At 38.8% G+C, this 22,451-nt stretch overlaps 1 protein-coding gene across 1 annotated transcript in view; it reads right to left on the bottom strand.

The window, feature by feature from the left end:
- Nucleotides 1–22,451, bottom strand: part of CACNA2D3 (calcium voltage-gated channel auxiliary subunit alpha2delta 3) — a 1,201,789-nt gene that overhangs the window by 399,885 nt on the left and 779,453 nt on the right. The window contains exons 15-16 of the mRNA XM_056524384.1: nt 11,521–11,592; nt 6,521–6,601 (exon numbers count right to left, since the gene is read on the bottom strand). Coding sequence (XP_056380359.1) covers nt 6,521–6,601; nt 11,521–11,592 — 153 coding nt within the window. The remainder of the gene's footprint in view (nt 1–6,520; nt 6,602–11,520; nt 11,593–22,451) is intronic.

The following is a 22,451-nucleotide window of genomic DNA, read 5'->3' as shown; positions in this document are numbered from 1 at the left end:
CCAAGTTTCTGAACAGGATGTTCAGAAAGCTGGGGCATGGGAGTACCCCTTTTAAGACTGGCATGTTAGTAAAATTCTGCTTGAATGTTGACATTTTGAGGGCTAGAACTGCGCTGACCTACGCCATCTTCATTGATGGCAATGCAGTCTGTGCAGAAATTAGCCAAAAAAATTAACATGTTCATTCTTTCGGAGGGTCCAGAATCGGGAATTTCTGTGGTAAGTTAACAGGTAAAGAGAAAACCCAGTGACACCAATGTTAAATTCATGCAGGGGAATTTCGAAAGGAAATTCCCTAGTGTGGATGTGCCTTAAGGGTATGTTCACATGGGCATTAAACAGGCTGTTTAGGATATGAAAAATTTGTTGATTTCTGCATCTAAAACTGCATGGTGTCTCTGCCCAAAACCACACACCAATTGACTTCAGTAGGAGTGGGGAGTAGGAGCGGTGAAAACAAGCTGAGAAGGATGACATGTCACTTCTTTTCAGCACAGTTCACTAAATGAGCCATAATACTTACTGAAGGATAGTAGCATATGATGCCTAAAAATTACTACCACACTGTACTCTTGGGGTATGTTTACACAGGCACAAACAAACCCATGTGAAGTGCTGCTCCGGCCATCGCTGAAGTCTCAATGACTTCTATAGGAGTTTCAGTGCTGGCCAGAGCGGAAGTCTACACTGGTTTGTTTGTGCCTGTGTGAACCTACCCTAAGAGTACAATGGGGTAGCATTATTTTGGAATTATATGGTACTATTATTCAGGAAGTATTATGGCTTATTTAGTGAATCCATTTTCTACTGCCAAAAAATAATGTAAATTCCCTGTAATGTTTTGCACAGACCTTGGCACTGCTCTTTTTCCTTTTATCATGGTCATATGTGGTCAGCGGTTACACTTATTATACCATACATTGTTGTAGATCGATTTCTAATTTTCCAGCATTAAGAAGTTTGTTTATAGTAGGTAACAAGTAAAACATATGAGGAAAAAGGCACAAGCAGTTTACAACAGTGGACTCTGCAGAACACCTGTGCTCCATTCATACATTCTCTCTCCATCTGGTTTCCCTAAGCATCTAAATGGAACATTTTATTTAACATTCCCAAAAAACAGGAGGGGAAAAGGGAACTTACAGTGGATAGCAGGGAGGGACATGTTTGCTACTTGTTTATGTTCTAATGCAGCACGTATAGAATAATTTGTATTTTTATTATTTGTGCCAAAAATGATCAAATAAATGTCAGAAAACAAATGCAAGTGATCACATTAATGTGACCCTAGTGAGAAATGAACAGAGGTCTGCAGGGGTAATAGGTAAACAATACAGAGGTACAATGTAAAAAATGGGAGGAAATGGTGTAACACTGTAGATCAATGTTGTTGTTCCATATGTATATAATATTTCCCAATATATAAGGGATATGTTGACTGCATATGTTACACATTAAGTATTAACTATTGAATATACTGTAACAGAATGAAACTGCATTTTTTTTTTTTTTTTTTTTACCATATTCCTCCCACCTCTCATCAAACTCATTCTTTGACCACCTGCAATCTGGTTTCTGTCCCCACCACTCTACCCAAACCACCATAACCAAGGTGCCCAATGATCTGCTGATAGAGGAAGCTTCACACCAACATTCTGTGCTCCTTCTACTTGACTTCTTCTCTGTCTTTGACACAATCGATCACTTCCTCCTGCTTCAAATTCTCTCATCCCTAGGTGTCACAAACTTAGCCCTCTCCTGTATCTCCTTATACCTCATCTTCCCCATACCTCACACTCACACACCAACTCCCCTCCTCCGTCTCCCAAGGCTTTGTCCTGGGGCCCCTGCTCTTCTCCATCTATACTCTTGGCCTGGGCCATTATATCCCACGACTTCAAATACCACTTCAACGCAGATAACACTACAAATCTACCTCTGTGGTCCAAATGTCACCTCCCTCTTATTTAAAATCCCAGACTGTCCGTCAGCTATAACTTCTTTCTTCTCGCACTTTCTCAAGCTCAACATGGAGAAAAAGAAATTCATTATCTTTCCGCCACCTCAATATTAATCACAGTCAATGGCTACACTCATCCCCTAGTCCCACAAATCCATTGCCTTGGGGGTCACCTCTGACTTGGCACTGTCTTTCAAACCACACATGCAGATCCTTACCACCTCCTGCCTCCTTCACCTTAAAAACATTTCTTGAATTTGCTCATTCCTCAATATAACTTAACTAAACTATTGGTACATGCCGCCATCATCTCCTGCTTAAAGCACTGCTACATTCTCCTCTGTGGCATTCCTTCAAACACTATGGGGGACATTAATGGGGGACAATCAGGTCAGGTCTGCATCCCTATCAACTTAAAGGGGTTATCCACTACATGGGGGACATAAATCATTGCTGTCTTGGATAAGTAAGTTCTGAAGGCATTATTTTTTGCTTTAGTTTTGCTTATATTAAAGGAGATATCCAGTGGTTAAAAACGTATCCCCTATCCTAAGGATAGGGGATAAGTTTCAGATCGCGGGGGGTCCGACCGTTGGTGCCCCCGCGATCTCCTGTATGGGGCCCCGACAGCCCATGGGAAGGGGGCAAATTGATCACCGCACGAAGCGGTGGCTGACACGCCCCCTCAATACAACTCTATGGCAGAGCCAGAGCGCTGCCTTCGGCAATCTCCAGCTCCACCAAAGAGTTGTATTTGAGGGGGCTTGTCGGCCGCCGCTTCGTGCTGTGGTCAACACGCGCTATCTGGCCTGCAAGCTGGGGCACCGTACAGAGAGATCGCGGGGGGCCCCAGCGGTCGGACCCCCCACAATCTGAAACTTATCCCCTATCCTTAGGATAAGGGATAAGTTTTTCACCAATGGACTACCCCTTTAATCATACTAACACAGGGGGTTGATACATTTGGAGCACATAAGCAAAACACAAAAGTCTCACTTGAGTGCTTAACACAGGCAGTTTTGTAAGCCAGTATAGACCTGAAATTCACTTAAGACTTTTTGAAGGGGTTTGCGACTTTTGCCTACATGCGACATTCGCACATCATAAATTTGTGACCACTGCAAAGGGAAAACTGAAAGTTGCTTAAATAAGGTTGTTTGCAACTTTATGCTTACCTACAAATGTTGCATAAAACAGTGCTTAGGCACAAGAAAATTAAAAAGCCTCTAAACACCATGATAATTGTCCCCTATAACATTTCTGCAATCCATCTTCAACTCTGCTGTCCTACTAATCCACCTTTCACCTTACTTCTCCTCTCACTTCTGTTAATCCCTTTACTGGCTATCCACTGCCCAACAAAATCAGTTTAAACTGTTCACCATGACAATCAAGGCAATCAACAGTTACATACATTTCTGACCTGATCTGCTAATGCCACCCCTAACATAATCTCTGATCCTCTTAAGACCTCTGCTTGTGCTCTCCCTCATCCGCACCTCACGCAACTGCCTCCAAAACTTCCTGTGCTTCCCCCATACACTGGAACTTGCAACTCCAACACATCTATTCTTACCCTGCTGCAACTGCACTGGGAACAGCTACTTCCCTCACTTCTCATAGACCACCAGCTGCTCCTCTCACCTAATGTTTTCCCTCCCCTCACCTTGTATATTTTTGGCCCCTACAAGCAGGGTCCTCTCTCATAGGGGCCTGTTGTGTAAATACATACGAGATTTTGCCATATAAAGTTATATAGAAGGTCGAATCCAGTCAAACTACAGTCGACCTTATTCAGTACTCATAAACTTTATTATCATAGTTTAATAATATTTAAATTAACCCCTTAACAACCACTGACGTATATTTACATCTGTGGCCGGCTCCCGATTTGTGAAGCGCACTCAGCTTCGTATCTGCGGTGTCGCAACCGGGACCCGTGGCTAATACCGGACATCATCAGTCGGGCTGATGTCCGGTATTAATCTTTTTGATGCCACGCAAAGTTGATTGAGACGTCTAAAACAGGAGAATATGCTGCCGGTTAGCTCAGCGTAGCTGTTCAGCACCGAGCTGCTGAGAGAACAGCGGGAGGTTCCATATCTGGCTTCACGCTGTTTGATTGGCATTTGATTGATCCAAGCCTGAGATCCAGGCTTGAGCAATAAAGCGCAGATAACACTGATCAATGCTTTGCTATGGCATAGCATTGAACAGTGCTGGCAATGAGTGTAATGCATGTTATAGCCCCCTATGGGGGTTATAACGTTACAAAAAAAAGTGTAAAAAAAAGAGTTAATAAATGTGATTTAACCCTTCCCTAATAAAAGTCTGAATCACCCCCCCCCCCTTTTCCCATTAAAAAAAAAAACTGTGTAAAAAAATAAATAAACATGTGGTATTGCCGCGTGAATAAATGTTCGAACTATAAAAATATATAATTAATGGTGTATGCGCAAAAAATTCCAAAGTCCAAAATAGCGAATTTTTGGTCCCTTTTTATACCATAAACAAAAATGTATAGAAAGCAATCAAAAAATCTAATCAAAACAAAAATCATACCGATAAACATTTCAGATCATGATGCAAAAAATGAGCCCTCATGCCGTCCCGTACACAGAAAAATAAAAAAGTTATAGGGGTCAGAAGTGGACATTTTTAAACGTATTAATTTTCCTGCATGTAGTTATGATTTTTTCCAGAAGTACGACAAAACCAAACCTATATAAGTAGGGTATCACTTTAACCGTATGGACCTACAGAATAAAGAGAAGGTGTCATTTTTACCGAAAAATGTAGTGCATAGAAACGGAAGCCCCCAAAATTTACAAAATGGTGTTTTCACTTCAATTTTGTCAAATATTTTTTTTTTACGTTTCGCTGTAGATTTTTGGGTAAAATGACTGATGTCATTACAAAGTAGAATTGGTGGCACAAACAAAAAGCCATCATATGGATTTTTACGTGCAAAATTGAAAGGGTTATGAATTTTAAAGGTAAGGAGGAAAAAACGAAAGTGCAAAAAACGGAAAAACACTTGGTCCTTAAAGGGCATCTGTAAGCTCTTCATCATATTCAAATGTCAATGAGGCTGTGCCAAGCTGCAGCTTGAACATCCTCTGCTCCTCACCACTCCCTGTGTTGACTGATTGATGTATATGGCACTGAAAAAGCACTGAACTGTATATTTCAAGGCGAAAGGGGTGGGGGAGGGAGGAGGCATGCATGCTGTGGCTCAGTACCACCTCCCGACATTTAAGCTCTGAGCTTGATGGGGAATTGACAGAATCCCTTTAATTTTCATGTTGTACAGTTCTTTGTGCTATTTCTGAGATATTGTGTAAATTGTTTATAAAAGTAATTTAAAAAATACCAACACTGTCCACATTGACAGTAGTTTTCTAAAGGCTATGGATAGCAATGCAGTTATTTATATAGTATTATTTATAGTTGATTTATTTCCTGAATTCAAAATGAAGCAACTTTCTATATATAGTCTTCCTAACAAATTTCCTATCAATAATCTGCCACTCAGAGAAAGATAAGTCTGTCACTATTCTCTCAGTGTTAGCGATAACATCAGGAAGGGGGAATGAGTTACACAGGGAGGGGGGAACTTGAAGGGCAGCTCACACAGGCTGGGAATAGAGAGGAGAGCACACCAACAATAGTTAGCTGTGGAGAATCACATAAGCTGTTCACAAGTATAGACAAAAATAGAGCTCAGACAGTTGCCTGTTGAGGCTGCAAAAGCAAAAATCTGAAATATTTTTAACAAAGACCTATTGAGAAAATGTTTTTGCACTATTACAAGTACAAAGCAAGTATTCTTTGTTAAGGTAAACATCACATTTTATTTTGATAGCATATGAATTATGTGCCCAGGGGAAACCAAGTAAAAAAAAAACATAAAAAACAACAACAAATGTCAACAAAAATTGGGTAGTGGCAAAAAGGACAATTTTACACAGAGTGCCATGCAGTCTAAGGCTTGGCTGAGTCTAAACATAGGGAAATTCCCATTCACTGGATCACGACCCAATCACTGTCTGAGGTAAATCCCCATTGCAGCCAATAATGGGCCAACCAGTAATTTCCTACAGAGACTGAACCTGTTGAGACTGAACCAGGCAGTGATGATCAGTAGGGACCATTGGGCCATAAGAACAGCAGTGGTGGGCATCAGGCAGGTAAGACATTCTTAAAAAAATTTTTTAGACCCAACCTGGCCAAAAAAAGGAGTCATTGATAGTACCTCATTAGGGTATGCAAACCTCTTGTTGGCATTGCTTTGCTTTTAGTAGCTTGAGTCTGCTAGCTATGGTCTTGCTGAGATATCCTGTATTTGCTAAGATAAAAGCCAGCAGTGTATGATGCAATCTTTCCAGTTGCTGTAAGACTGTCCCTAAGAATCCTTTCCTTCATTGGACCCAAGTTAACCAAGTGCTCACCTGAAAGAAGTTCCAGACACTTGTTTCCTTTTTTATATCCCACTCTTAGTGATGGGCACATCACATAAACATCCCATAAATAGGTGGCTGTTTACTTTTGAAGGCTTACCTTATATTTTGGAATGGCCTTTAAAAGTTCTTTTACTGGAACATCTGTGCCAACCACACCTAGGAGAACACCCCTTGATCTCTGCACAAAACAAGAATTGAGGGAAAACAGGCATCTTGCTAAGGTAAACATTCATTGGTAAAACATTACAGACGTGCACTAATTATTTTCACGTTGTCATAAATCTATTACAGTGCACAGATGACTTGGGGCTTTGTTGTGCCGACGTTTAGAGACACTGATGGATATGAATGAAAGTAGAATGAGGAAAAGCAGCTCTGTTTTTTTTTAACTTTTTTTTTTCTTTGGATGAGGAACGGTTCAACATGAGAAATGTATCAACAGCAATCAACAAATACGTACTTCTAAAACACATCAGAAGAGAACTGACACATTTATGGTTGCAATTATTATGTCGATTTCCATTGTATGTCTCTGGGTGTTTGAAATGGGAGTTTTCCAGGACAGCATGCCATAGATAACGGAAACAAGGTATAGTGTACATTCATTTGTTAGATGAGATTTAAAGACATCCTAAAGTTTTTCTAACTTTTTGTTTTAGCTTTGCTAATCCCCATCCATATGAGCTTTAAAGCATTTACTGTAAATTTACTGTAAATAAATTCTTCCTTTAGGAAGAATAGGCTCTGGTGTGTTTGCAATGAGCGCCATCTAATCTGTTGCAGGGCAAATGAGGACATTGGTTGATCAGAATATCTACTATGTGAAACAGTGTTGCCCAGAAGTGGACAGAAATGATAGAGATAGATAGGCTGTGTTCACACTACCTTTTAGAGACTCCATCAGCAACTGCATCAGATTTGATGGGAGGAATAGTACAGCAATGCTACAATATTTTACAATATTCTACCTGCAATGGGCAGAACAAAAACCCCTAGAGACCCCACATAAATTAATGAAGTTCATTAGGCGCCAGCACTGCCATTATGATGTCTGTAGATAGATAGATAGATAGATAGATAGATATGAAAGGATAAACCTGCAGCACAAAACATGCAGCAAAAAAGTGATCTATTCCATAATGAAAATAACAAGTGTTACAAAAAAAAGCAGCAACGTTTCAACCAGCAGTCATTATCCAGCAATACTGGGCGAGCTGGTTGAAACATTCCTGCTTTTTTTGTAACACTTGTTATTTTCATTATGGAATAAATCATTTTTTTGCATTTTTATAAATCTGCATGCTGCAGGTTTATCCATTTTTGTATTTCCAAGCTTGCAGTTTGTTGGACCCTGCTCCCGAGCCTGCTTTTGCACCTTCATTCTTTAAACTGGTTGTGCTGCTTTTCTACATTTTTAGATAGATTAGATAAATAGATAGATAGATTTTAAGTGCTAAGGGCTTTCTGTTTATAAGAAGTTGGTCCATGATCAAGGACCCATATGGCTGGCACCCTGTTCTTTGCCTTTCTTTTCCTTAAGTTGTGCTGCCTTCATCCTGAGCCAGCGCTAAAGAAGTCACAGCTGCCAGCACAGCTTCTTTACCCTGGTTACAGTATACAGCTCTGAGCAGCTTGTTTAGAGCTGTGTTCTGTAGTTTCCCTGGGTTAGGTGCATTGTGCCTTATCCAGTGAATCTACACTGCCAGACACGATAAGCCAGCACTAGTTTACCCACACTGTTCTTCTGCTGAATGCAACAGGGTATGATTTTATTTATATATATATATATATATATATATATATATATATATATATATATATATAATTTTTACAGGTAAAATGAGAAAAAGTAAAACCTGGACTACTTTTGTGTGTGTGTGTGTTTTCTTACTTTTTTTTGGCTTAGTAGTGGAACTATCTGATAGATGGCTTCAATCTGTAAGACAGGGTTTATTGTCAACCCATTTTATGGCTAGCACTAACCCCCCATTATTACTCTGGTACTGTCACCAGTGGTACCATGAAGTGTTAGGTAACATCAGAGCCTAAGTTTAAAAAAGAAAAATGAGGTTTGGGCCTGTGTGGTGGAAGACTGATAATATGTGGTTGTGAAGGGCCAAAATAAAAGGCTCTTCCCACTATGGTAGTACTAGGCTGCTGCTGTTTCTTTTTATTTTATTTTTCCCCGAATAAATCATATATTAATACACTGTTAATATTCTTAGTAATGTGTTCAGATAAACCATCTTTGTCTTTAAATAAAGTCTGAACATTTCACATCTGTGAGGTAACAAGACTCCTTTTCCCCATTGTCCTAAAATTAAGCCAGTTTAAAATAAATTTCTATCACTTTTGTGTTGTTTCATTTGCGTCGGCAACAGAATTTATTGTAGCCTTTACCAGATGTCTGAGAAAGCCATCATCTAAAAAGTTCAAAGCCTTTATAACAAGCTCTTAAACTCCGCCAGCACTGTAAATTGTCTCAGGTCTTTGTTTTCAGAAGGTTTTGCTATTCTATTTTGCTGTAAAGCACAATAATGTGCTGTAAAGAAATTACTAGATAATGACGCAACCTGGTTTACAATCTGTTGAGCAAAGAAATAGCAAGATTCAGGATTCAGCAGCTGCAGATAACTTTAACTGTATAGATAGTTTAGACAAAGCCGGATGACAAAAGGACCAATACTGACAGCTGAAAATTGGTCAAAAAACTTATAGCTGCTTATAAATAGTTTGAGAGATTAATTACAACAAAATAGCATTTCACATTTAGACTTCATGCATAAGATACAGCTGTGTGCAGGAGACAAAGGTTCTTCTCACATCTTGTCCTGGTTCTTGTTTGTATGTCTCTGCTATTATGTTTGAGTTCTGAAAATTATCCCAATCTTGGATGTTTGTGTCTACACTTCTGTCTCGTCTTTCGATCTGTGTTCACCTGGTAATTGTTCCACTTCTTTTTCTGACTTGGCTGTGTTCCATATTATACTTCCATGTCATCCTCCAGTAAAAAAAATCCATACCTTCTTGGGGAGGTGGAGATTGTAGTTAAAGGGGTACTCTGGTCAAAGACAATTGTTTTTCAAATCAACTGGTGCCAGAAAGTTATACAGATTTGTAAATTACTTCTATTTAAGAATTTTAATCCTTCTAGTACTTATCAGCTGCTGTATACTCCAGAGGAAGTTTTTTTGTTTTTGAATTTATTTTCTGTCTCACCACAGTGCTCTCTGCTGACACCTCTGTCCATGTCAGGAACTGTCCAGAGTAGGAGTAAAATCCCCATAACAATCCTCTTCTGCTCTGGACAGTTCCTGATACGGAGAGAGGTGTCAGTAGAGGTCAGACAGAAAAGAACTCCAGAAACAAATACAACTAACTTCCTGTGGAGCATACAGCATCTGAGAAGTACTGAAAAGATTAAGATTTTTTTAATCAAAGTAATTTACAAATCTGTTTAACTTTCTGGCACCAGTTGATTTAAAAAAAATAGTTTTCCACCAGAATACCCCTTTAAAAGTGAAGACAAGGAGATCTCTTAGACTCTGCAACTTAGCTTAGTCAGTACCAAATGGATTAAAGGGGTAGTCCAGTGGTGAAAAGCTTATCCCCTATCCTAAGGATAGGAGATAAGTTTGAGATTGCGGGGGGTCCGACCGCTGGTGCCCCCTGCGATCTCTCTGTACAGGGGCCAGGCTCTCTGGCCAGATAGCGGGTGTCGACCTCCACACTAAGCGGCGGCCGACACGCCCCCTCAATACATCTCTATGGCAGAGCCGGAGATTGCCGAAGGCAGCGCTTCGGCTCTGCCATAGAGTTGTATTGAGGGGGCGTGTCGGCCGCCGCTTTGTGCGGAGGTCAACACGCCCCCTTCCCGCGGGCTGTCGGGGCTCCATACAGGAGATTTCAGAGGCCCCCACCGGTCGGACCCCCCGCGATCTCAAACTTATGCCCTATCCTTAGGATAGGGGATAAGTTGTTCACCACTGGGTCACCACTGGACTACTCCTTTAAAGCTTAGAGAATCTACATGTTAGTTACTCTACTGTAACAGTATCAACAGGATTCTAAAAGCACTATATCTACCCCCTTTCACCTGTAGACACGTATTAAATTCCTGGTCAAATGGCCTAGCATGATTCCTGCCAGCAAAAAATATTTCAGGCTCTCCCCACAACCATCTGTTGCTTCTATGGTTTAGGAGATCACGAAACCATCTTCCTCAATCATCCCTCCACTTTCTCCCCTGTCTTCAAGGTCCGTCAAGGATTTGTTAATTAGTTTACCAGTAATTTAACACTGACTGACCTCCAGTTTATGTTGTATGTTGTTATCTTTCCTATTCCCTGCTCCTCAATAGCTACTCATGGTAGGTTTCTACCACAGTGCCACTACATGACATGTCAAAAACATGCAGTTACACAGTATATGCAGTAAAACAAAAGACCACCTCTAAGAGAAGACCACCCCCTTATCCAGAGCAGATTTTCTGTCCACTACTCATTATACATAGTATACATAGTGCCTATTTTCTTGGAGAGGACTATCCTCACAGAATCTCCACTTTTTAAAGCATTTTGGGTGTTCTTCTCAGCGGTTTCACTTTACGTACCATTACAGCCCATAGATGTATGCATATAGTTTATATGTGCCATACCTAACTAATAAGCACAATGAAATATCCAATAGAATTTGTGTTAATAGGAACATATTGGCCCATATTTATCAATCAGCCTGAAACCCTAATCGTCTGTTTTTTTCCATAACCACAGCTAAACTTTCACTTTATAAGAGCTCGTTAAGATAAGAAAGTTGAGCTGTGATTGGTTGCTGTGTGAAAAAACTGACAATTAGGGGTTCAGGCTGATTGATAAATAAATATGGGCCATTATATAGTTTTTTATTAATTAAAAGGAAATATTGTTTGCCCCCTTCCTACACTAAAATACCAAACCAGAGAATTATATGTGATTTGCTCAATGGTCAACTGTACTTAAACTTGAGAACCCTTTTAAACATCTTCATAATTATTTAAACATTTTTTGGAAAGTTTGGCACAAGAAGCGCATTATACCCATCAGTTATCACCATACTTACGGTTTCATTCTGTTTACTGAATACTGGCATTGCAACAGTTGTCATCAGAACCAATCCCTGGTCATCGGCAAGCTGGATGGAGAGAAAGGGTCAGTCACACACAACACTTTAGATTAAGGCATTAAGATTGGGAAATATTATCTTTGCTGTAAAGGTGCAGATGACTCAACAATGGAGGTGCTTACAAAATCTTATATAACCATTTTTGGAAGAACAAAATCATCTATAAACCTCAGTCCATACTGACCAGAGAATACTTCCAAAATAGGCAACCATTTTTTGTCTTCTGAAGCAGATTAAATCGGTGCAAGACAAGCTACATACTGTTGATATATTGGACCCAATACTAAAGCAGCATGCAGATCAAAAACTTGCTGTAGTGTTGGCTGTAGGTGACAAGAATGTTGTTTTTGCTGTAAAAAATACTGATATCCCCACTGAAATCTGATAGGCCTGATTGGTAATCAATATATTCCAACAGAAATTGTCGCAATGATCAGAAGCCATGGCATGTAAACATATGCTTATCATGTATTGATCTTGATGCCCCATGTTCAGGATTCTGCTGCTGCTACTTGGAATCAGTCAACATTTTGGTGATAGACATACCCATAACAATGGAACTTGACTCTTATACTGCAATGTATTTTACTGCCTACAGATTACTAGAGTGACAATGACATCTGCCAGCAGTAGAGTCTACTATGTGCCAAAAATCATGCACGTTAGATACTAGGATATGTGAACTCAGGGTTAAGGAGATCCTAGTCAAATTCACTTTAATGGGCACTGTGATAAAAAAAAAAAAAAACTTTTAATATGTTGTAGAGACATTATTGATCAGTTGGAGTCTGAGTGTTCAGACCCCATCTGATCAGTAGAATGAGGCAGGAAAAGTGTGTGCTTAGAGCATTCTCACCCAGCTCTGTATCATGTGACCAAGATGGACTCACTTACATAGACACAGAGCAGGGAGGATATTCCGATTTGTTAAAAAATCTGCTGGTACTGCTTGAAAATATAAACTTACTTTCCTCTCTCCCGTTATTGCTGCCCTTTTGGAGCCTGCCCCTTGCATATTGCTTGCTGTTTATGGAGTCAGATTGTGCATTGCTCACTCAGCCAATCAGCCATTGAGGTGGGACACCACAACAGATTGGTTGAGCGGCAGTGCATGCACCAAACCCCAAGCACAGCATGCGCTGTGCAAAGTGACAATTACCATCAAAATGGAAACAGCTGTGGGAGCGAGGAAGGTAAGTGTATGTTTTCTTATGTTTTCAAGCAGCACCAGCAGATTTTTTTAACAAGTCAGAATATGCCTTTAAGGAAAGTGAAGACAAATATTTAGCTACAAACTGTATATAGTTCAAAGGTATTTGTAGCAGTATTTTCATAAAGTACACTAATAAAAGAGCACATGTAAGAAGAGCTATGCACTTGATGAAATAAGCTATGCACTTGATTGGTTATCACTTAATATATCTCTGTCCTAGATATATGTGCTATTAATTCTACTGTATGTCTTATTAGTATTTTGTATTATTTTTTTCATTCTTTGGTAAACCTCTAACATATGTGCCTATGTGATGGGATGACAAATAGACACATTCTTTGAACTATGTGAATGCTTATAGCAAATATGTGCAATTAACAATTCCAATTGAAATGGAGAGAGTTACGCAATGATCCAATGAGCGTAGACCTACAGCAATAAATACTATGTACTGAGTATTGGGCTTTGAAGTCAAAGCCACATATTATTTATGGTTATCTGCTGAATTGTTGTTTTATTAAAACCACCACAATGGAAAATTCAGATTATATATTATGTGTGACGTATATCATTACTGTACAGCCCAGATGATAACAATGAAGTATTGATAGAGTTTGATACAATGCAGGTCTCGATTATTCCCATCCTTGTCAGGCTGCAATGGTCTAAGGTTCACGCTGCTACTAAAAAGTTGGGCATTGTGCTATCATCCGCATGGTGAACTATTATAGCTGGTAACCCTTGAAGATCAGCTGCTAGAAGAAAAAAAGATGTTTTCTGCTATATGTGTATTGTAGAAATATATGCCACACCGGAGGGGTTCTTGTTCTGGCTCACATATGTGGTCCAGAGTGGGAGAACCCCTTTAATGGCACCCAGATGCCCTAACAGTAAGTTTAGGGACTTCATAAATTTGACACATGGCCTCTGTTTTTCAGTGTAGTTATATCAAAGAACTGGTGTAAATACTAGATAAATCTCCCTTAATGACTGCAATTTCAGGTTAGTTTCCAGTCATCTACAATGCCGATGCAGCAGAATATGGTAAGTTTTGTGAAGCAACAGTGCCATTGTTTGTTTCAAAGCATATCTTTGGTCCTGGTATAAAATTTAAATAACCAAATGTAGCCAAGTTATCTTCCACCAGAGGATACATTACTGTTTGATATTCTAGTCCTATATTTGACTAGACTGGCCAAAGAGAATGACTTGTTGGTGCCCATCTAGAATACATCAACCAGGACACTTGCCCATGCCAGCCTCCCTTAGCTATGTCCATAGTAAAATTAATAGTTCTTAATAAAGCAGCCCACATTTGATGACTTCTGCCTCATCAGGAATTTGACATTGACCTTATCTAAATGAAAGGAAGCCAGATCAGTATTCACCATCCACAGCGGAGACATCTGCACCTTGAGTAACATAGTAATATAGAATGTAAGTTATCAACCTCCATCCTTCCAAGGAATAGGGATTCCAGGACACCATTTCATATAGAATTAAAAGACAACTTATATACAAAGTAACTTTATATAATAGATCTCTAAGTGTTTTAAATGGAATAGAACCCCCAAAGTGGTCTTGCATAAGCAAAGAACTAATATTATAATAGCTCCCTTTTAAGGTAGAGGCAATCTTAACAATTACTTTATGAATCTTTGGGGCAACTGATAACATATTATTATGATTTCAATGGGGAACAGTAGTTAACAATGCAATCAGTGCGCATAAAATGTAGATCTTAAATGTAAATTTTAAAAGGTTGGTTACATGGGGTAAATTTTTTGAAAATGTTATGTTACAGCAATACTGTACCTTAATGCAATGGGATTGAGAGAGTTGCTTCCATCACTTGTGGGAAAAGTCCAAATGTTCAGCAAGGATGCCAGAACAGTGGCTACCTTGGTATTTATATGCAAGCTTTTTGTTAGAATGGCCCCTGACGATAAGATGATCACAGAAAGTACCAGTACCACCAGTGATCAACTTTACTATGCAGAGTAACTTTTTCCTGCAGTGCCTCTACAAGATCTTCACAGCATTACAAAGTGCCCATTGAAATGAAAAGGCAGCCCTTAAAGGGCTACTCTGGTGGAAAACATTTTTTTTTTTTTTTTTTTAAGTCAACTGGTTCCAGAAAGATAAACAGATTTGTAAATTACTTCAATTAAAAATCTTAATCCTTCTAGTACTCATCATCTGCGGTATGCTTCAGAGAAAGTTGAGGTATCAGCAGAGAGCACTATGGTCAGACTGAAAAGAACTACTCAACTTCCTTTGGAACGTACAGCAGCTGATAAGTGCTGGAAGTATTTAGATTTTTAAATAGAAGTAATTTACAAATCAGTTTTTCTTTCTGGCACCAGTTGATTTGAAAAAAAAAAAAAATATTGTTTTCCACCAGAGTAGCCCTTTAATGCATAGATAAGCTGTATCCTTCAGATCATGAGACACTCTTTATAAATGCTCTGTTGTGCTTAAAATATGAGTTTCTTGAACAGGAAACCCCTCTCTAATACACCACCCAACCCCTTTAATGATAAAGGCATACCTAAGGTTTGTCACTTAGACATTTGCTATTTACTGAATACCTTAATTGGAATCTGTCACCGTTATATCATGCTCAGAGCTGCAAACATGGGCATATAGCTTTAGCGCTTTTCTTTTAAGCGTAAGAGTTGTAAAGGCTGGGCTGACCTGCACCATACTTGCCTTTTTTCTCCTCCAACCCTCCCTGCCCTGTATGATTGATGTACAGAGCTCAGTGAAGAAGGGATGGGGGAGGGAGGAGGCATGCATGCTGCAGTTCAGCATGACCTCTATGACTCTTGAATTTAGAAGTAAAATAACATTTTATAACTTTGCAAACAGCCTTCAGCTAAGAGACATGTACCATTTGTTTTATCTCCCTATCAGCTATCTACACCTGTCTGCACCTCTAAGCATGATACACAACTGAAAGATTCCATTCAATATTTTCTTAATACATACCTAAAAGGTAAACTTTTTAGTAGCAGAAAGACTAAATCCTATCACATGTCATTGTAATTATAACAAAAAAAGACAGCAAAACACAGATAAAACATAGATATCTACATAAAAACAATGACTTACTGTACATAAGACTCTTAACAGATACACCACAACATTAAAGCTAACATTATGAAAATAATGCACGTGTTATGACATTAAAGACACTTGTGAACATGAAAGGGTTAATAACGTGAACACAATTTGATCCTTTATTGGATGAGTTGTGTATTATTCCAGGTTTATTCCAGAAGTTACACTGTGTTACTAATATATATATATATATATATATATATATATATATTTTTTTTTTTTTTTTTTTTTTTGAGAGTTGCCTTAGATATCATTGGTAGGCCTGAAATAAAGCCTGTTCATCTGTCACCAAACCTGAGAACTAGGGTTTCTGAGGGTTACTGGACCCTATTCTTGCCGGAGAGGTCACCGTTTAAAAAAAAAAAAAAAAAAAAAAAAAAAAAGGACAAACATATTGTGGCAAATTCACAATTTTTTTTACCAAATATGATTGAAAAGGTAGAGCAGCAAACAATTCATGTAAGAGAAGGTTCTTACACATTGGGATGCATTTGCTACCTTAAAAAGTTGAGGTGTACCTACAATTGTAATTTGCTTTCAAGAAACCAGCAATACAAATAATTTGTACTAGTTTATTAATTAGATTTCGATTTCTCTTTTTCCCTACACAAATTGTACTATAAAGTACTTGTTGTATACAGTTCCTAATGATCCAAAAAGGATTTGTATAAACATCAGGCATTGTCAACCGGAATAAATCAATAAGTTGTCAAATCTATTTTTGAAAGGACATTTTTTTTCTATTTATTTGAAAGTTTGTTTTTTAATCTGTAAAGTCTAAGAACATTAATCTATTGCTAATTTGAACCCATCAACAAGTTTCTTTTTAGGGGTCTAATATTTTTAGGGTCATTAAAGGGGTGTCCCAGGACTGAAAGCCTTACTGTCACCTCACCAACCGCTGGGACCACCACAATCTCCTGCCTGGCACCCCGGTTCTCCCCATGTACGAAGCGGCCACTGCTCCTTGCACAGAGCTAAATTGACCACCGCATGAAGCGGTGGTCATGCATATTTATGGAAGAACCAGCAATACAGCTCTCATGTATCTCTGGCTCTCCCATAGAGATGCAGTGGTCAACACAGCTCCATGCACAAAGGCAATCGGGCCGCCGTGCAAACAATTGCATGGGGGGGGAGGTCCCAGTGGTCGCACCTGCAGTGATCAGACACTGCTTCACTATCCTGTGGATAAGGGATAAGCTGTTAAGTACCATAATTCCCTTTAACCTGGTTGGTGACCGTTTCCAGATAGTAAAAAAAAAAACTTAGTAAAAACACCATTTGCAACATCTAGCATCTGTAAATTAAAAAAAAAAAACTGCAATGAGGGCTAGCAGTTTTTTTTTTTTTTTACTTCTCTTTCACAATAGCATACACTTTTTGTATCTTTGGTTAGAGAGCAAACAATCCTCTTTAATTCTTTGTATAGCTACAGTAAGTGTGTTAATTCCAGACTACCGTACGGGGAAAGATTTATCAAGATCTGTGCAGAGAAAAAGTTGACCAATTGTCCATAGCAACCAATCAGATTGCTTCTTTCATTTTTGAAAAGGCCTCTGAAAAATGAAAAAAGCTATCTTTTTGCTATGGGCAACTGGACAACTTTTTCTCTGCACTAGTTTTAATACATCTACCCCCCCCCCCCCCCCCATATACCCCTTGTATAACACAAGGTTCTGAAATTCGTAAACCACAAATAGTTCTTAATCCTTAGTGACATAAAACACAGCACTTCAAAGAGTAACAGGTAAGTGAAGCGAAGCATGATATATGACTTTCTGAAATTGCTGAAATATGAGAGTGGCGAGGTAGAAGAGGACAAAACGTTACTTACACAAGGTAAAGGATGACAGGGGGGGGGGGGGAAGAAAGCTGTCAGCAATTTTATGGAAACAAATAACGCCAGACAGAACTTTTCACATGTATTGGAGACAAGATCCCGATTCAGATTTCTACTAATATTTACCCCATAAATATAGAAAAATAGCTCTAACAGGTTGGGACACTCCTGTGGGAATAAAGTCCATAAAACCCTCGCAGCGACTTTTATGTCCACAGAGGAGATATAACTAAATCTAGAGTAAGTAGGCCTTCTGAGGAGGTGGTGGAAAATGCTCATCTGGTGTCCAAGGCCGGAACTTCAGAGTGCCCTCCTGCCACCCACAGTCATTCAAATAACACATTTTTTTTTTTTTTTTTAGTTATAATTTGAGATGAGCGAACTTACAGTAAATTTGATTTGTCACGAACTTCTCGGCTCGGCAGTTGATGACTTTTCCTGCATAAATGAGTTCAGCTTTCAGGTGCTCCCGTGGTCTGGAAAAGGTGGATACAGTCCTAGGAGACTCTTTCCTAGGACTGTATCCACCTTTTCCAGCCCACCGGAGCACCTGAAAGCTGAAATCATTCATGCAGGATAAGTCATCAACTGCCGAGGCGAGAAGTTTGTGACGAATCGAATTTACTGTAAGTTCGCTCATCTCTAGTTATAATACATATTCCTACTTCAAAATTCCCTTTTTTTTTTTTTTTACATCCTTAAAAATAAAGAGCTGGCTAACAGGGAAGAGCAAAAAACTAAAATTCTGCATACTCATCTGCTTACTACCATCCCTGTACCAGTGCCACACCTAACTGCTCGGTGGAAGTTCCCCAATGATGTCATCATATACTGTACATGGACCACTGAAGCCATTCTGAGGACAGTGATTGGCTGCAACTGTCCATGCATAGTGTAAGCTGACATCACTGGGACACTTCTGTCAGTCAGTCCAATGCAGAAGTGAGAGTCAACAGTGGGTTGAGTGTTTTTTTTTTTGGTCTTAACCTTTTGGGTTTCAGGGATTATTTATGTCAAACAATAGTCTTACTACCTATTTCTATTTTGTATAGGAATGTAGGATTCTATAGTTTACTTGAAGTAATGTTAACTTTATGTTATATTAGAACTTTTTTTTAGGTGGGCCTGAAAAGGTCTTATATCCCACAACAATGTTGTGCATTTTGCTATAGTTCCTCCTGTGCTTCCCAACAGTAACCTGGATACAGTATATTCTATTAGATTCTATCCTTGATTTAACTATTAAAGGCCTAGTTGTACGAAGCAGATAACTGGACTTCTATTAAAGCTTTCAAGTTTCACATTTACACTGGATTGAATCTACATGAATTCTTGTTTAAACACAGCAAGTCAGGTTGTTAAAGGTTTTATCCAGGGAAAATTTGCTGGAATCTGTCTCCCGTCCTCTGGCCCTGATCTTCTTCCGGCTTTTGGTGCCCGACACGTCACACTGTGGTCATCTAATTGCTGGCCCCAGGAATGTCCCGCCTCTGTTGAGTGACAGTATGATGAAACAGACCCAACCTTCTTCATGGTGCCCAGGCATATATATACATCACATCAACCTATCCCTGACTTTGGTGGGACATCGCTGCGACCAGTGATTACCTGACCACAGTATAACGTGTAAGGCCCCAAAAGCCGGAAGACCCTGGGCCAGAAGACGGGAGACCCATTCCAGTGGCACCAGGAGAGGGGAGGAAGGTAAATCGAAGTATATTTATTTTATAATGTAACATTTTAAATATGTATTATTTTTATAATTTCAGTAGCCCGGGCATATGGGAGAAAAAATAAAGTTTTCACTGGATAACCCCTTAAAATATATGAGTCTTTAGCTTCCCTATCCTAACGGCTGCTGTCTCTGCCACCTTATTCTTAACAGTATGCACTCCAACACTACAGAGACTGTAGTATGTGACAAATTTACAGTCTGTATGAGGCCACAGCAGTTCGCTCGAAAGGTTGCATAACACATGTGGGTAACATCCATTAACAAAAACTGTAATAACTGAACATTAGTTTTTGTTGACTGGATGTAAGGGATACATGTGGGAAACACATGCCCATTTGTTATGTCATGAAAGGGGAAAAAATAAATAAAAATAAATATATATTTATATACATTTTCTTATTTCTGCCTCAGGGATCTCCATCATGTGCACCTATTGTGGATTACAAGGGAGAAGGAATGTAAAACAAGATAATTGTTGTCTTTTGTAAGTTCCCAGCAGGGTCAACTAACAACAGATCAGCTGAGTTGACCTATACAAGGTCAAATGTAAATGTTCACTAAATGCAACCTGTTTCCCAGTATTCGATCTTCAAGAATTGTTAGAGAAATTAAGTGTTTTGGTTTCATTGTTATAGAATATTTAAAGGCTAAGGGCAACTTTATTCAGATTTTATTTTTATATATATTGTTGATTTGTTTCCTGAATTCAAAATGAAACAACTTTCTAAATAATCTTCATTGATATGTGTGGGCTAAGCATGTTTATTTTTTATTTATTTTATTTATTTATATAGCGCCTACAGATTCAGCAGCGCTTGTTCTCTCAAGGCGCTTAACCATGTGACTGAGAATTTTTTTTTTTTTTACTGAATTGTTTTTTTAAGTGCTGGTTTTCTCCATGTGTAATTAGAACAAGTAGTTTCATATTTGTATAGGAGGAAACTTAAAATATAAACTGGTCTACAAGGTAGAACTTTTCAGTTAATACTTAGACTATGACTAAGATTACATTGTTAGTCATTTTTAAGATCAATGGCCCAGATTTATCAAACTGTGTGAGAGAAAAAATAGAGAGATTTTCCCACATGAACCAATCACAGCTCAGCTTTCACTTTACCTCAGCTAGTTACCTGAGCTGTGATTGGTTGCTTGGGAAAAATCACTCTATATTTTCTCTCACACAGCTTGATAAATCTGGGCCAATATATCTTTGTACACAATAAATAAAGACTATATCCACTCAAGTGGGATCTTTTTTTTCATTGGACTGAGTAGGTCTCAAAATGTAAGTCCCATAAACAGAGAGCAGGGAGAAAAGCACTCAGCCGTACTTCACTGCCCACTTGAGTCTGAACGCTTAGACCATCACCATTTAAAACTTTTGACATGGCTCTAGAGAAAACATTTTTTAAAGTGACATGAAAACTTTGAAGTTAAAGTTGTTGTTTTTAGAAAATCGATATGTATAAGCCTATTAGAGGTATCAGGATCCTCATCTCTTGGCCAGAATGGAGAGTGTCTCTCTCTCTCTCTTGTCTCCCTCTCTCTCTCTCTCTCTCTCTCTCACTCTCTCTTGTCTCTCTCTCTCTCTCTCTCTCTCTCTCTCTCTCTCTTGGCTCTCTCTTTTGGCTCTCTCTCTCTCACACACACTCTTTCTCTGACCAACCTTGTCCTGCATAACACAGACAACCCTATAATTTAAATGAAAACTATGTAATACTTATTTTCACCTGTGGCAGCATTGCAAGGAAACTGAACACATAGGGCTTGTTCACACTAGAGATATCCAATATTACTCAAATCATTTGCCATGGACATAAGTGTTGTTCCATTGACAAACTGGACTTTTCTGGAAGATTGAACATGTTAGAATCCAAATCCATGTTGGAAGTTCAGCTATGAAACTTCTGAGGAATAAACTGAGCAGTGGAAACTGTGTGGAATTCAGGGCTGAAGTCCTGCAGGAATGCATGGGAACTGAGTTACTGGACTTTTTTTTCCAGCAGGAACACCATTCCCATTAGCAGGAGTCCTGCAGGATTAACCCTTGTATGGAAATCTTGGATTAGTTCCCTCACTTTTTTTTTCCAGTATTTGACACCTGGTGGAATTCCATTCTATCAAGTAGGGGGAATCCCTTGAAACACAAAAGGGGAGATTCATCAAACCATGAGCAAAGGAACAGTGATGCAGTTGCTCATAGCAACCAATCAGATTTCAGCTTTCATTTTTTTAGAAAAGAAGAGCTGGACTGCACCACTGTTCCTTTGCACAGGGTTGGGTAAATCCACCTCTAAATGTCTCTATATTTGTACACATGATTTTTTAGCAGTGATAATACTGCACAAGGGTTAACAAGAAAAACTAAATTAATTTCAAGGGACACTAGGAGATAAGGGTATCATGCTTTAGAAGTGTGCAGTGTTATGTTTACTATCATCATGTGATGGTGTGAATTATTTTCTGTTTTACATTGCTCTGAAAACACTGGACAACCCTTTTAATGCTCCCAAACCCATTTGTTTTATAATCTCAGATGTCATTATTTGTTTCAATTCTACTCAGCACATAAAATTAATTTGTTTTTCTGATGGTTGTGTTGCCTGATGTAACCCCTAGTGGTTTGGTCACCATATTTCAAAACACATTTTATTTTATGTCCTATTTGTTCATCTTTATTGCGGTGTGATTTTCTTTTTGAAGTTTATTCTCTCTTTTTTTTAATGCTGAGCACATATTTTGTTCATAAATCATGAAGCTCAAAATCCAGATTGTGCTTTGTTTTTTATGCAACTTAAAAATGTACTCAATGCATACTATGTTACTAAAGGATCAGAGCACTAAATGTTTTTTTTTTTTCTGATTACACGGTTTTTCACCTTTAGAGCATCAACATTTTTGGTTTGGCCCAGTGCCCCAGATCCCCAGATGACTGTCACCCTTGACTGTACCTG

Source organism: Hyla sarda, chromosome 6, assembly GCF_029499605.1.
Source record: "Hyla sarda isolate aHylSar1 chromosome 6, aHylSar1.hap1, whole genome shotgun sequence".
Classification (NCBI taxonomy): Eukaryota; Metazoa; Chordata; class Amphibia; order Anura; family Hylidae; genus Hyla; species Hyla sarda.
Note: the sequence above shows the minus strand (reverse complement) of the source record. Positions and strands in the feature narration are given on the sequence as shown.